Source organism: Acromyrmex echinatior, chromosome 7, assembly GCF_024713525.1.
Source record: "Acromyrmex echinatior isolate Ae372 chromosome 7, ASM2471352v2, whole genome shotgun sequence".
Classification (NCBI taxonomy): domain Eukaryota; kingdom Metazoa; phylum Arthropoda; class Insecta; order Hymenoptera; family Formicidae; genus Acromyrmex; species Acromyrmex echinatior.
Genome location: NC_141858.1, coordinates 8,045,746 through 8,061,296, shown reverse-complemented (window position 1 = coordinate 8,061,296; position 15,551 = coordinate 8,045,746). Strand labels below are relative to the sequence as shown.

The 15,551-nt window shown below is 31.6% G+C and overlaps 1 protein-coding gene across 2 annotated transcripts in view; it reads left to right on the top strand.

The window, feature by feature from the left end:
* The window catches only part of LOC105153672 (uncharacterized), a 48,783-nt gene that overhangs the window by 2,256 nt on the left and 30,976 nt on the right, over positions 1-15,551 (top strand). For both annotated transcript variants that reach the window (XM_011068657.2, XM_087408162.1), the window contains one exon: positions 14,719-14,819. In XM_011068657.2, coding sequence (XP_011066959.2) covers positions 14,756-14,819 — 64 coding nt within the window. In that variant the 5' untranslated portion in view covers positions 14,719-14,755. Of the gene's footprint in view, positions 1-14,718; positions 14,820-15,551 lie in introns of those variants that run through there.

The following is a 15,551-nucleotide window of genomic DNA, read 5'->3' as shown; positions in this document are numbered from 1 at the left end:
GAGCGCGACGACCGTCTTTGTAAAAGTCCCGTTTGCAGAGGCTTCTGAGCGGGGAAATGAATCTCCACCGGTTATAGTTGCACGCGGCGAAGCATTTCAGACGCGAGGAACCGATACCCGCGGAGATATCGATTTTGGAAAAGCCCCATCTCGTTCCCGTCGGTTCTCGTCAAGAGGAACCTCTCGCATGCGAGGGCCGCACGATCGCCTCTTTCTCTCTCTCTCTCTCTCTTTGATTTTACTTTGTTATCTATTATATCTTATTTTTTTATTTTTATTTTTGTTTTTTTTTACATCTTATGTTAATATCTCTTGCATTACATTGTATTACAACATTGTATTTTTTTTTGCCTTCACCAAATATCAAATATATATTTCATTTACCTATTTCATTTTTAAGTTCCAAAAGTGTTTGCTACTCCTTTATTTGTAATAATAGCTGTGTTCTTTTTAGATGAACTTCTTGCACGGTTCATCCAATCATTTCCAATACGGAGAGAAAAAGAAGAAAGATGAACGGTGGAACAAGTTCAGCTGGAAAGAATAAATCTAATGTTAGGGAATGTGCTAGAACGTTCAATATATGATTCTGATTCTGTTTCTCGTTTTCTTTAAAAAAAATTTATTAATTTTCTTTTATTTATAAATTTTTCATTATCTTTTTTATCTTTATTTTTTATATTTTTATCTTTTTTATCTTTAATTTTATTTTGCAAATATTATTTTGTGTTACCGTTCTGTCTTTTAACTTTCTTTTCTTTTTACTTCGTTATTATCGTTTTTATATTCTTGTCATAGAATGTTAATAAATACTATTATCTATTTATCTATATATTTCTCTTTTCTTATTTTTTGCATTTTTACTCCCAAATGTCTCGTTTGCTTATCTTTATGTTTTTAAGCCTGTGTCACCCTACGGATATTGAAGATTGAGGATTACGAATTAAAGAATAGAATTCAGCCAATCAGAACGAAATGAGTGACGGATTGAAATTAAAACTATCTGTCTGATCGAATTCTAATTTATTGGATCATCTAAAAAGTATCCGCGGTTTTTAGATGACCCAATATAATTCACAATTCTCAGCTCCAATGTGTAGTGTGAGACAGGCTTTAGAGGGTTCGCCCTAGAACAGTAATGAATGCTTTATCTTTCTCTCTCTCTCTCTCTCTCTCTCTCTCTCTCTCTCTCTCTCTCTCTCTCTCTCTCTCTTTCTGTACGGCCACCTCCTCGAAATCGAACCGTCGTCGAACCGCACGGCGTGCCTCGCCACGAAATGCCCGAAACGCTTCACCGCGATGGAATCGCGCCTAGAGTTGACGAACGGAATTTTCGGCGTCTCACATGGCCGCCGAGTCCACGAGGCACGTAAGTGTGTCGCGTAACAGTTGCCCACGGAAGAAAACATGGCAATCCGGGGCGAGCACATCGTCCGAGACGATTGATCGTCTCGTAAATGCGCAGAACGGCACCGTCTGTGTCTTTCTTTACTTCAAGGAGGAAAAGCAATGAAGAGTGACAAAAATTGAATTTCTTCACGGTTCTACGAGAAAGAGCGACATTATTACAGCTTCTTTGTAGCTAAATAACACGGAAAGGAGTATTTAAAACGACTAAAGTATTTAAAAATTTAGCTGAAAATAATTTTGTTAGACTGTCAAAAGAATTATGTAAGACGCTCAAGCTGGTTGTTAAAATGTCAAAACTTTTCGCAATGTTTATCATGCTTGAGATTTCTACATAATTATTTTGATGCCAACAAAATTATTTTCAAATCTATATTTAGCTAAATTTTTAGATACTTTAATGAAATTGTTCTTTCCGTGCAATATACTTTCGCGTTGTACTTAAAATGTATATATGAAAAGAATGATTTTATTTATAATAAGTACCTAAAAATTTGGTTAGATGCACTGAGAGAAAAATTTTTAATATTTATATATAATTACATATTTTACTACAATTTTGATTATCACTGCTATTATAATATTAGTAATAATAATCATATGTACAGTTCTAGCAATAAATCTATGTATTGTAGTTGGCAACTTAAAATGATTATAATTATAGTACTCATTATAATTTTTAATCCCGTATTCTTCATTTCGTGTAGTACACTCATTTTTATCAAAAATCAAAGTAGTCATAAAACAATATTCTTTATGACTACTTTGATTTTTGATAAAAATGACTCACAGCGTACTACACGAAATGAAGAATACAGGATTAAAAATTATAATGAGTATTGTAATACTATGTATATTACTAATCTGTGCTTCGCGGGTTTTCTCCATGTCTTGGTCCATTCTTGATGTGCTTCATAGGCACATCAAGAATGGACCAAGACATGGAGAAAACCCGCGAAGCACAGATTAGTTATATAGAAAGCACCCATGGAAGCATCAAGAAGACTATATATATTTTTGGTTTATAATTATAGTATCCAAAATGTGATCCAAAATATAAAATACTATAAAATACTATAAAATTATAGTAATTTGAATCATTTTTATGATAATTTCAATCATTTTTATGATTATAATAAATATAATTAAAGTTAGGTTGTCAATTATACATATATTTCTTGCTAAAACTATACATATGGGATTATTATTACTAATATTATAACAGTAATAATCACAATTATAGTAATATGTAATTATAGTTATATAAATATTAAAAATTTTTCTCTCACAATCAGTGTACAGATCTGAAAATAATTTTGTGTGTGTGTGTGTGTGTGTGTGTATGTGTGGGGGGGGGGGGCAATTTGATAAATCAGGAACTTTTTAAAAGATTATGTTGAAAAATAAATTGAATTTTGATAAAAAAGAAGTTAAAAAGAGTCATTGACTTATCAAACTGCCCTCGTATATAATTTTGTTGGACCGTTAAAGTAATTAACTCGAGCAATGTTGAGCAACATTGTAATATATATCTGAAATTTGGTAAAGTCAGAGAGGAAATTTAAGTATAGTGTTACGACAAAAATAGGCTTATCTCATGAGATAACATTGAGATGCTCGCGAGACTAAGTCCGAGTGTAGAATAGTTCTAGGCCCTCTCTATTGATTCGAGTTTTACCCTATTGACTCATTTACTACAATTTCTCAAACAAACACGAATCCCTTCCTCTTTCTCTCCATCATTTCCGCAATATACCCCAATATATCAAGTATTACGTTAAAATAGCTCTATTTTTCCTCTCAGTTGGATCTTTCTAGTTAACGGCAAAAGTGGACGGTTCTATGAACACGTTAATGAAGGGACACCAGCGGTGAGTTTTCGTCAGCAAAAGTGGAGTAAAGCTTTTCGATGGCGTTACTGCGCAGTAGGACGAGCCTGACCCCCCGAGTCGACGCTAACATGGTGGTTCGTTCCGTCGTGAACGCCGCCGGCGGCTTTTCCGCCTCGAGCCTTCCCAATCGGCATTTTGTACGCGTTCTAGGCGGCTACCTTATCAATACGATCCGTGATTATAAACAGTATGCGTATCGAGAAATCATTAGAACACCATTTAGCCCCGCGGACCGACCTATCAACTTGTAACTGGATATCAGTTTGAACGTCATTGTCCGTAATAATTAGATCGTTTCCAAGGTAAAAACTCCAACTATCCCGCAAATCGATCGAAACATAAACAATGAAATAACATTGTAATCGAGCTAACCTGCTGCTGATCTTCCCGATGAAAAGTCTCATAAGTTCAAAATGAGTTGAGGACTAATCTTCGTTTCATCGAATTTTTATAAGGCGGGTCGATAACTCGGTTATCAGGAATCCGGTGAGTTTGAACTTTTTCTAAAGAGTCTTTAATTATTTGATTATACACAACATTATTCCGTGATTTATTTAAGTTTTTGTAAATCACTTGTGTTAATTGCATTACTCATCTTATTTATATTTATAATTCCCTTATACGGAAAGAAGATTTTGCTGAAGTATTTAAAAATTTAGATACTTTAGCAAGAGATATAGATCTGAAAATAAATGTAGGACCATCCAAATAATTAAGTAGGAAAGTCAATAATGAGCAATGTTGTAAAAAGTTTTGACATTGTAGCAACCAATTTGAACGTCCTACATAATTGGTCAATAAAATTTTTATGTTCTGACAAAATTATTTTCAGATCTGTACCTATCTAAATTTTTAAATACTTTAAAATCGTTCTTTCCGTGTACAAATTTAACTAGATACAGATTTGAAAATAATTTCGTTCAATCATTAAAAAAATATGTATAGGAAAATTATGACGAATAATGTTGCAAAATATTTTAACATTCTGGCTACCAGCTTGAACGTCCTGCGTAATTTCGATAACCCAACAAAATTACTTACAGATTTGTTATAAGATAATTTTTGTATGGAAAAAAATTAAAAGAATTAAGTTTTGCTGAAGTATAATCTAAAAATTTAACTAGCAAGCATGATGAGCACGGAGAGAACGATTTTGCTGAAAAATCTAAAAATCTAGATCTGAAAATAAATGTAAGACCGTCAAAATAATTATATAGGAAAATCAAGTTGTGTTCTATCTAAAAATTTTAACGGTTTAACAAAACCATTTTCAGATCTGTATCTAAATTTCTAGATTTTTCCAAAATTGTTCTCTCCATGTTTTTGTCCATGTACAAAAAATTTTAACAATCATTGCAGCGTGAGTATTCTAAATAATTATTTTGTTAAATCAATAAAATTATTTTTAGCTCTGAATTTAGCTAAATTTTTGGATACTCCAGCAAAACCATTCTTTCCTCAGAATGTTTGACTATCACCTAAACCGTAGCGACGAAGTTATAAATTACAAAATTGTCAAACTGCATATCTCATTTATCTACCCTCAAATTGTTAATCTTTCGTTACACTTTTCAGAAATAAATCAATATTTTCGGGTGCTCCATATTTTTTTTGTCGCCATGTGTCGCATGTCTCGGTTCATTATTACCAATTTGCAACCGGCTTAGGAATTGTAATTTGCGATAATTGAGCGTTATCTCGACCATTTGGGAGAGACATGTGTCGTCATAAATGCTACGTGGAGGAATCTACCTCGGCGCGATATCGTAAAGGGTTAAAAAGCGAATCAGGACGCACGCGATGCGCGTTCGCTTCGTGAGTCCACGTACTCGTCAACCACGTTTTACACGTTATACACGACGAGAGATGGTAAACCAATCTTGCCGGCCGAGCATGGCTTCTCAAAGTCGTCTCGTCGAAAAGGAAAAAAAAGTAGGTTCCGCGCCTGGCATCGAATTCAGCCTGAAATCTTTTTTCCTCCACGATACTTCTCCACGCATATATTACTGCTGTCCGTTCAGGTTCTTTAATTGCGGAGTAAATAACATTCACTTCATTTTCAGCGAAAAACGAGAAACTTGAGAAGGAAAGTATTTATTGAACTTCGATATAAAATCCAATCCTGTTATAATAATTCTTTTCATAATTCGATAAAAAAGAAAATTTCCTTACAATCTATAGATTACGTATATCATAGTAGCTTAAAATAATTATATACGAAATGCGATACACTTCATTTAATGCCGGTGTCAGTGTTGAATTTAATCCTACTCTGACATTAAATATGGTTCTCGCATCGCAAAAGTGATCCAGAATTGGATAACTGCATTTGAAGTTATATAGTATACAATATATAAATAAAAAGGATAATAATGGCGATATTATAATTATCACAGCGGATATCACAATTCATTAAAAAATAAAAATATGATATTATCTGACAAAGATTCGGAAGATGTAAATATATCAAGGTAATGAAATCAATTAATGCGAAATTTGAGCATAAGAAATCCGTCATTACATTCGGAAGAGATGCAAGAAATTTTAGTTATAAAATTTCTATCTTCTCTCTCTCTCTCTCTCACTCACTCTCTCGCACACAAAAACATCAGTAATTTTTTCTAGACGAGCTTGTAATCGATTTAGAAACGTTATACAAATTCCCGTGAGAATCGCGCAATGTCGATTTCAGCGAGCTTTTCAAAAGCATTTCGTATGTATTACATATATGTATAGAAAGATCTAAATGTACGATACGCGGTCTGTGACGTCACACATCGGAATGACGTTCGGGATTGAAGTACGAGAGCGAGCGAGCTCGTGTCGGCAATGGATCTCTCTGTTAGGCGTCGGCGATGGAGAGGCGCGATGCCGACGACGTCGACGTCGACGACGCCGTTGCAAGTAGGTCAACTGGACTCGTGCGCGCGGCCGAGGCGATGTTTGCGACCGCGAGACCGTTTCGCTGATGTTAGCGCAGCTAACACAGGCGATTTTGCTTTAGTGCAGTGCCGTGTTTCACCGATTCGCTTTGACGAAAAATTGCGTTTTGCGACAGGTTGAAGATCCTTCAGATTCTACGCACTGAGAAAAATATTTAATTGAAAATGAATGAACCAGAAGACCATTTTTCTAATCATATCAATCAGAATTATGGTTTTTTTATTTCGACTAGAATTATGATTCAATCAAAAAATGATCAAACTGATTTATCCATTTTCAAACAGAATTGCAATTAATGCAACCAAACTATTTTCTCCAGTGCGATTACGTAATATTCTTGACGTATGCCTTCTTGATCCCATTAGAATGCAAACGAAACAAAGGTACAGATGAGAAGTACAAAAGAGCGTGAGTAAAGTACGAATGTGAGCACATAAAAAGAACAGTTTTGTTGAAGAATCTAATTATTATCTGATCTTTTTAAGATCTTTCTAAGAATTTAATTAGGTGCAGATCTGAAAATAATTTTGAACCATATTAAAATAATTATGCTCAAGCATGATGAATAATGTTGAAAAAAGTTTGATATTTTAGCAATCATCTTGAACGTCCTCACATAATTATTTTGATATGCCAATGAAATTCTTTTCAGATTTATATCTAGGCTTTTTAAATACGTCAACAAAATCGTTCTTTCCACGTACATAACGAGAATTTTTTAATCTGTTAAAAACCAATCGTTAAGCTTTAATCGAGATCTTTTATTCTCTGCTGAGAGATTTCTAATAGCATCTTAATCATCAAAATTCTACTTTCTTGTACACGGCAAGAATGATTTTGTTGAAGTATCTAAAAATTTAGCTAGATCTGAAAATAATTTTGTCATACCATCAGACTGAATGCTAGAATGTCAAAAAATGTTGACATTCTAGTAATTAATTTGAGTGTCCTACTTAAAAATTTTGATGATCTAACAAAAGTATCTAGCTAAATTTTTGGATCTTTCTGCAAAATCTTTTCTTATAAGAATTTGAAGCGTGATGAGCAATTCTGCAAAAAATTTTAATCTAGCAATTTTTCTGTATAATTATTTTGATAATTCAACAAAGTATTTATATATCTGCGTCTAGCTAAATTTTTAGATAATTTTTAGATATTTCAGCAAAACCGTCTTTGTACTTCTCGAATGTAAGCATCAATGTCGACGAGTTTATATTCATATGTCTATATATGTGGATGGTGATTTTTGAATAACAAATGCGACAATTATTTGTTATATGGAAGTGGACATAATTTACAGTGCTATTGTATCTCGTGCTGGTTAGTTTAGTTTTTATATGTAGACATTGTGCGCTTTCTTAACGCACATTATTTCTGAAGTAATATTGTATAATATTTCTCATTCGTTATTCAGTAGGCATATCTTCGGAAAAAAGCATTTTCATTGTTATGATCGGGAATAATGATCGGGTCAAGGTAAGTTCAGATTTGGCGAGCCATTTTGAGAAATGGTCCGTATATTTATATCGGACATTGACATGCAACTGTCCGATTCGTGATGGATTAAAGAACACGACATAAATGGACGTATCAACAAGTATGAGTTGTACAACATGGAGCAAGCAGTATTAATTATGCACGCTTGGATTGCGTTTACATTGCCATGGAAATACATCGATCGATGCTCGTAGCCTGGGGAACGTCGGGAGAACGATAGTCAGGAAGAATCGGGAAAACCCATAAGGAAGACGTGCAAGAAAGTTATGGCTCTTTCAAACTTTCCTAAATAGGGTTTCAGTTTTGCCGAGATTTATTAGTCCTTCGGGACGTGCATCTGCAAGTAGGATCGAGTAAAAAGGAAATATAGATTTTCTCACGACTCAGCAGATAAAAAAATTGATATAATTAGCACTATTTAAATTGGGAATTAATTTCTTAACCCTCGTTAGGAATAGTAATTATTAATGTTTCGATCGATGCTTTCGGAAATCTTGACTTGGAAAAAAAGAGAAAGAGATAAAAGCAAAGAATTTAGAGAAAACTACTGCATGAATATGGAAATTATCTATTTGGCGTAATTAAAACGATAAAACGCAATAATGAGTTTAACATTTATCTGAAATTATCGTGTCTATATATATATATATATATATATATATATATATATATATTAATAAATTAATCACGCGTTAATACATATTGTTAGATGAAATTATTGTTTAATGTTCGTATACATATATTGAATTCTATGATTAACGATTTATCTTTCTCGTTGTTTGTGTGCCAATATTCTCTCAAAACGGCAATTTAACATATCATAGCACAAAGAATTAATTGCACTTCATAGTGGCGTAATCGAGAATACATGAATGCAATCCGACAACATTGTTATCGTCATAGATAGGGCCCGAATAATCTGCGATTAAGTGTGAGCTCATTGATAATTCGAAATTAAATTAACACCGAGATAATTTTATCTCCATGAGTTATCAATATTTTTACAGTAGCATCTTTTTCCTCAAATAATAAACGCTAAATTTGTACGGTGATCGTTTTTCAAATTTAATAAGTATATATACTTGACAAGACTTTACTTTGTTAAAAAGATATATTTGTCACAAGCAGAAGTTAAATGGCATAATCTTGATGACTTTAATCTCTGATGCTACAATGCATGCAATTATATATATGCAATTATATGATGAAAAATGTACGCCAATATATACGACCATTATAAATATTTTTTATGTTCCTTGCATATTTTTCATTATTGCTTTAATAATTAAAAAATGCAGTACTTTACGATAATCGTAATCGATAATAAATTAATGTGATTTTTTTTTATATCGCAACTTGGCTTTGTCATAATGATGATTTAATCATGAACATTTTTAATAATTAAAAATCCACGAAGATATTAATAATAAAACGGAACAGCAATTCTTTTCGAATATCACAGGTATTTGAAAAGAATTGCTTGCCGTGGAAACTCGCATCTCGTTACTATTTTTTATCCATGGCAAAAACCGCCGACCGGCGTCGGATTTTCCGAATGTGAAAGGAAAGAAAAGGCGAAAAGAATAAAAGCTGCGCAGCATCGTGGACTTTTCCATCATGAAATGTCGCTTTTCCGCATTCCTCATTCCGCATTCCGCGAATGGTGGGGAATTGGGACGATAGTTGAATTTATCGAATATTCGGATGTTGGTTTAAACTGCGAACACGATATATAATAAAAAATATTTCAACGGTAAATTTCCCAGACTTTTAAGTTATTCCGTTGAACTTTAATGTTCTCTCTCTCTCTCTCTCTCTCTCTCTCTCTCTCTCTCTATCTTTCTCTCTTTCTCTGAATTTCATACGTGAATAAAATGGATGAAGTTAAAGCAAATTAAGAGAATGAGATTGCGACTGACAATATAAAATTTAATTTTTTAATTAAATATCATTTGTATATAACAGTAGCTACAATTAAAAGTTGAGAGAATATTATGGAATTATATTCATACAATATATACAGTGAGTGCAAAAAGTACAGAGAAAATATTTTTTAAAAAAACTTTATTTTTAAAAAGTAAATATTATCCAGCGAGAAATGTGTCATCGAATTGATGTCGAATCGATATAAATTTGATGATTTCAACACCAATTTGATGTCGATGAGACATTTAACGACCATTTCTTGTTGAATAATTAACAATTTATTCATAAAGAATAAAATAGATTGTATGTTTCTTAAAATTATATATACCAAAATGATGTGTATTAATTATACAAAAATACAAAAATAAGCGAAAATTAAAAATTGTATTGTTTGAATGCTCCAAAAATATTCATACAGAAGAAGAGAAATTTAGCTTCTAAAATCAGGAATACATGCGAAGTTCATTTGTTTATGTTAGAACAGAATGTATTCATTGTAAAATTGTAAATTAATGTTTATTTTCTACAAATAAAACTTTTTTTTATAACAATTTCCTTGTACGAATACTTTTTGCTCTCATCGTGCATATATATATATATATATATATATATATATATATATATATATATATACATATATATATATATACGTGCGTAATAATTCTTTAATTAAAATTATAGATTGCAAATCGTAAGCACATTAAGTGTCTCAGATCAAATCTCGTATTTAACTACAATAAAATTATATTTTTAGATCTAAAAGATATCAATAGAAGACTAGAAGGCACGGATGTGGTGCTGTTTCCATTCTTGCTTAAAATATTAATCCTTTGCTTATGTTTGAAACGTCAAATTCCTGAAAAACATCGATTTTTATTACGTTATAAATATAATATAATATAATATTATAATGACATTAACAGCGTAGTATGATATCCTAAAAACATCGATTGATTATACAGAAACGAGAATGAAATGCCATATAAGAGAAACAGCTTCGCTGTGTCTTTGCATATTCTTCAGCTGCCTCTCGCGGCCAAGGACACATCATGCGGTCATCTTAGTGGTATTATACCGATCCTGCATTGAAAAAAAATGGTTACAATTACCATATTTTAACTATTATTTATAATCATTTTTGGAACAAATATTTATAGTTGAACATTTAAAATTGTAGGGTTCTCGAAATTCAAAGAATGAAAAAGTTGAATGAAGGTAATTAGAGTAATAAATATGGCGTGATAATTAGTGTGTTATTAATAACACTGGCAAAAATGTTTATAACTATATAATTATATAGTATTAATTAGGATTATTACTGCTATATATAATATTAATAATAATAATCATATATATAATTCTCTAGTAACAAAGTTGGCAAAATAATTATAATTATAATTGTTATAATCGTAAAAATGAAATTATTATATATTTATTAAAAATGATTTAAATGACCATAAAATTATAGTAATTTGAATCATTTTTATATATATTTGCTAAAACTATACACATATAACTATAACAAGGTTGCCATAAGCCTAGAAAACCGAGAAAACCGGGAAAAGGGAAATTGAAATTGGTCATGGAAATCGAGAAAAATCATGGAAAAATGTAAAAAAATCTGGAATTTCGAAATTTGCTCACAATTCTCTTAAACTGCTCCTTTTCCAAATAATTGTTATAATTTTTTAAATTATATATGACGTTTACAGTCAAATATGTTCAAAATTTGTGCACTTTAAATGATTTTAATAAAATAATTAAAATTATATTTAATTTGGTATTTTTATTTGTTTCCTCTTTTTCATCATAACTGCATTCTTTTTTTCCAAAACTAATTTATTTTTTGCTGTGACTTCAATTTGCATCCAAAATTGTATGCTACTAAGTTTTTTTTTGCGTTTTTAATAATATAGATTAATTTTCCTACAATCCGTGAGTCTAAATGTTAAAATTTACATATTTTATATTATATTACTCATGGAAAATTTTTTATTTTCATTTGGAAAATCTAGAAAAGAAATTTTATTCAAGAAAATTTATTTTAAGAAATTTATTTTAAGAAATATAGCTCGATTAATGTAAAAAAATGACACAATGTGAACGCTTGGGACTTTGCTACAATTAAAACCTAACCTTGAACTCGAAATTTGGTCATTTTTTCACATTAATCGGGCTATATTTTTTAAGACGTATCGTAGGGTTAAATGAACTATTGCATCGTATTTAGCGATTAAAAAAATATATAGTATCATATTTGAAATCCGGATTAACTAATTTTTGCATCAAATTATACATGTATTAAGAAAAATCGAAACTTTGATTTAAAAATCGTTCACTAGCGACTTCTAAATCTTAATTTTTTTTTAGGTGTTTTTTTGGCATGAAATGAAAACTTTTCAGCTAAGAAGCAGATAAAAAAAATTTTTGTTTTGACAGTATATATATATATATGTATATAAAAGTTATTATTATTAACAGTAGTAATAATAACTATAAAAATAGAGCCTCTAACCATAATTATTTTACTATGCAATTATCACAAATAACAAACATTTTTCTTTCAGTGTATGCTCGAAATTGACGTCACTGGTGCTTTCAAATCGTTGAGGTATTTCATGTACTAGTGACTGCCGTATATCGATATTGGCGTATCAGAATTTTTATTTTTTTATCTGAAAATTCCAACCGATTCCTATGGGGCTCGATAAAAGCGGTGCCCGCATAGTGGCGTCCAAATTCTATTTCCAGGTTCTCGACAAGAGTCGAGACGACGAGAGTCAAAACGATGTGGCGGGCCGCACCGCGTCGCGACGTCGTGTTTCCCGAGTTTCCGGCGCCAGCATCGATGTGCGTGACGCTCGATATTTTAAGTTCCACTCAGGATAGCAGAGCGCTCTCCTCGTGGCTCCTCTCCTCTCTTTTCCCCTCTGTCACCATTTCCGCTTCTACTGTTTTTCTATTTCTTCGACATTGCTTCACTTAATTTATCACTTAATCCTACAAGTTCACATACATGGATTCTCCGGCAGATTTCCTTATATTATTATATTATTATCCTTATACATTTCCTCTACTTTCTATTTTTCTTATTTTATCCGAACACTGAGAGAAAAATTTTTTATATTTATAATTGTAATACATGTTATTATAATTATGATTATTATTGCTATATAAGTAATAATAATTATTAATATAGAAATGATTGCAATTACTATAATTTAATTATAATTTATAATCATGCGTTTGCTGACTTATTTATATACAACACACACACACACAGAGGTTGTTTGAAAAATAATGATAAATCTTTCGCATAGGATCAGAATGGACTAAACTGAGAAGAAAAATTCTCTATTATTTTGCAATTTTCGCAATAGGTAACATATTAATAAACTAAGATATTAATTGCTAAACATTGCCGAAAATTGATCTTCATTAATTTTTTACTCAAAGACTATCAACTTTACAGAAAAACTGCAAGAGAAAAAAATTGTTTTGTTGTATTTTCTTTTCATAGAACTCTATGAATATTTTTAGAATTTTTTATCAATTTTTTAGTACAGCATTTTTCCATTTTTAACAACTTGAGGAAATACGGTATTAAAAAATTCTGCAAAAATTTAAAAAAAAATTCTTAGACCTCTATGAGAAAATAAACAATTTTTGTCTCTTGTAGTTCTTCTGTAAAGTTGATAGTATTTGAATAAAAAATTATTAATACCCAATTTTCAGTAATTTTTAGCAATTAATATCTTGTTAACTATTGCAAAAATTGCAAAATAGTAGAGGACTTTTCTTCTCAGTTTAGTCCATTCTACCTATGTGAAAGATTTATCATTATTTTCCAAACACCCTGTATATAGAATTATATGTATATATACATATAAATAGTTATTATTACTATCATTATAGCGATAATAATCATAATTATAGCAACATATAATTACAGTTACAAATACCAAAAATATTTTTGCTTAGTAAATTATTGAAGTGAGTGCGAGAAACAATATTGTATGGCCTGCTATCATTAAAATTCCTTTTATCACAACCCTTAAGTAACGTATTGTCGTGTTTTTCTACTTCTCTCTTAAATTACGTAACGCGATGTCCAAGGCTGCTGCTTTAAAAGTCTACGAGGCTTTTAACTCTTAAAAGTTGCAAAAAGAGAAGACTTTATAGGAGTAATTATTATCTACTTTATGAATGCCTGTGGATATTATAATAAGATATTTAATTAAGAATTTAATATTTAGCTTGTTTCTTTGGATAAAACATTTGATAATGAACATAAGAAGATGTTATACGGTTTTTTCTTTCTTCTTTTACAATATCGTGCTCTACAGGAAAAATATTTGCACTGAAACATGTAAAAAAAGATTCTATTCTATTTCATTCTATTGTTATTTGAAAAGATTTTCTTCTGGCTATGAGGCGGGATGTGTTGCCACCCGATGTCGACATGAACTCGATCTTCGGCGAAGGCAAACACCTTTCTCCCTGCTCTCTTCTTTCTTCTTTCTTCCCACTTTCTCTCTTTTCTTCGCCTTCCTTCTTCTCGATCTTTGCCAAATCTCGGCTTCGCGTTCGTGCGAGTATCAAACTTCCGCATGACTAGGCTAACGCCTCGAGGCCACAATTTCTTAAGCGATTAAAATGCGAATTTTGCCAACAATGCTTGATTCATAATTTCCATGGGGTTAATCGAGTTACTCATGTCACTTTTTATCTCGTATTCTATTTACGTAGCTTATTAACAAGCGAAAAAATAGGAAAGTAAACAGGTGCCTCTGATAATCAGACGAGAGAAAATACAGTATTAAAGAGAAATTAGAGACTAAACATACTTTGAGTTCAGTTTTTCTTTCTTTTTTTCTTCTCGCTTCCGAAAATTAAGTATCATTTACTTGTCGGCTCGGTTGTTTTTTCAACTCCACAATCTCAATTGATTTTACTCGACGATCTATTATAACAATAACGATGATATCTGAAGAACTAACACTTTCTGATCAACATTATTGATTGACGGATTTTGTCCTATTTTTTGTTTTAGAACTAAATGATGACGTTAAGGCGTTCAACGGGCAAGCATGAGGGAAAGAACACCCTCTGCCGACGACACCCCAAAAAGGGCCCCACCGGCACCCAGCAGAGGTGAGTAAAAATTCTTCTAAAGATGTTATGTAAATTAACATCAAATAATGAATGTCTTTCTAAGATGCTTAGCATCAAAATTATTATAATAAATTGTCAGTTGATATTATCACTCTAATTCATGATTGACGTTTTAGGATAAAAAAAGCCACGCGGTTTGCAGAATTGATACGTACTTAAATAGATTCACTTTAAAACATTTAAGCACTAAGATCCGCTTTGACCAAAAATAGGTTTATTTTTCTTATTTGAAAAAAAAAATTCTTCTGTTACTTTCAGGAAAAAATTATCATTTTGCATGATGTTTGATTTCGCTAGAGTAGTACGGTGATAAAAGACAGCTGATGTATAGGAATGTATGAAATGGAATAAGTATAATTCATGACGACACATTAATAACTATTTAAATCGTGAGGAACCTGCTTTAAGAAAATCTTTTGCAAGAAAGCAGGCGTGAGAGTTGCTCGTTTGTCATTAGTTTAAGGATCGTGCCAAGTCAACAACAGATAATGATGAATTCTTTCGTATACGGCGCCACGCCGAGTGTCATATCTCTACTGTCTCGTATTTCACCGATGCGAGTTTTCGATGCAATTTTAGTGGATTTTTTTCTTGAACATTCTTAGGCTGACCCGATCAAGGATATTACGCTGCAAGTTAAATTAAAGTTTTTCTTGCCTACTGTAATCATCTTGGATTATAACATCAGAAGCAAAAAGAAAATATAAAGAA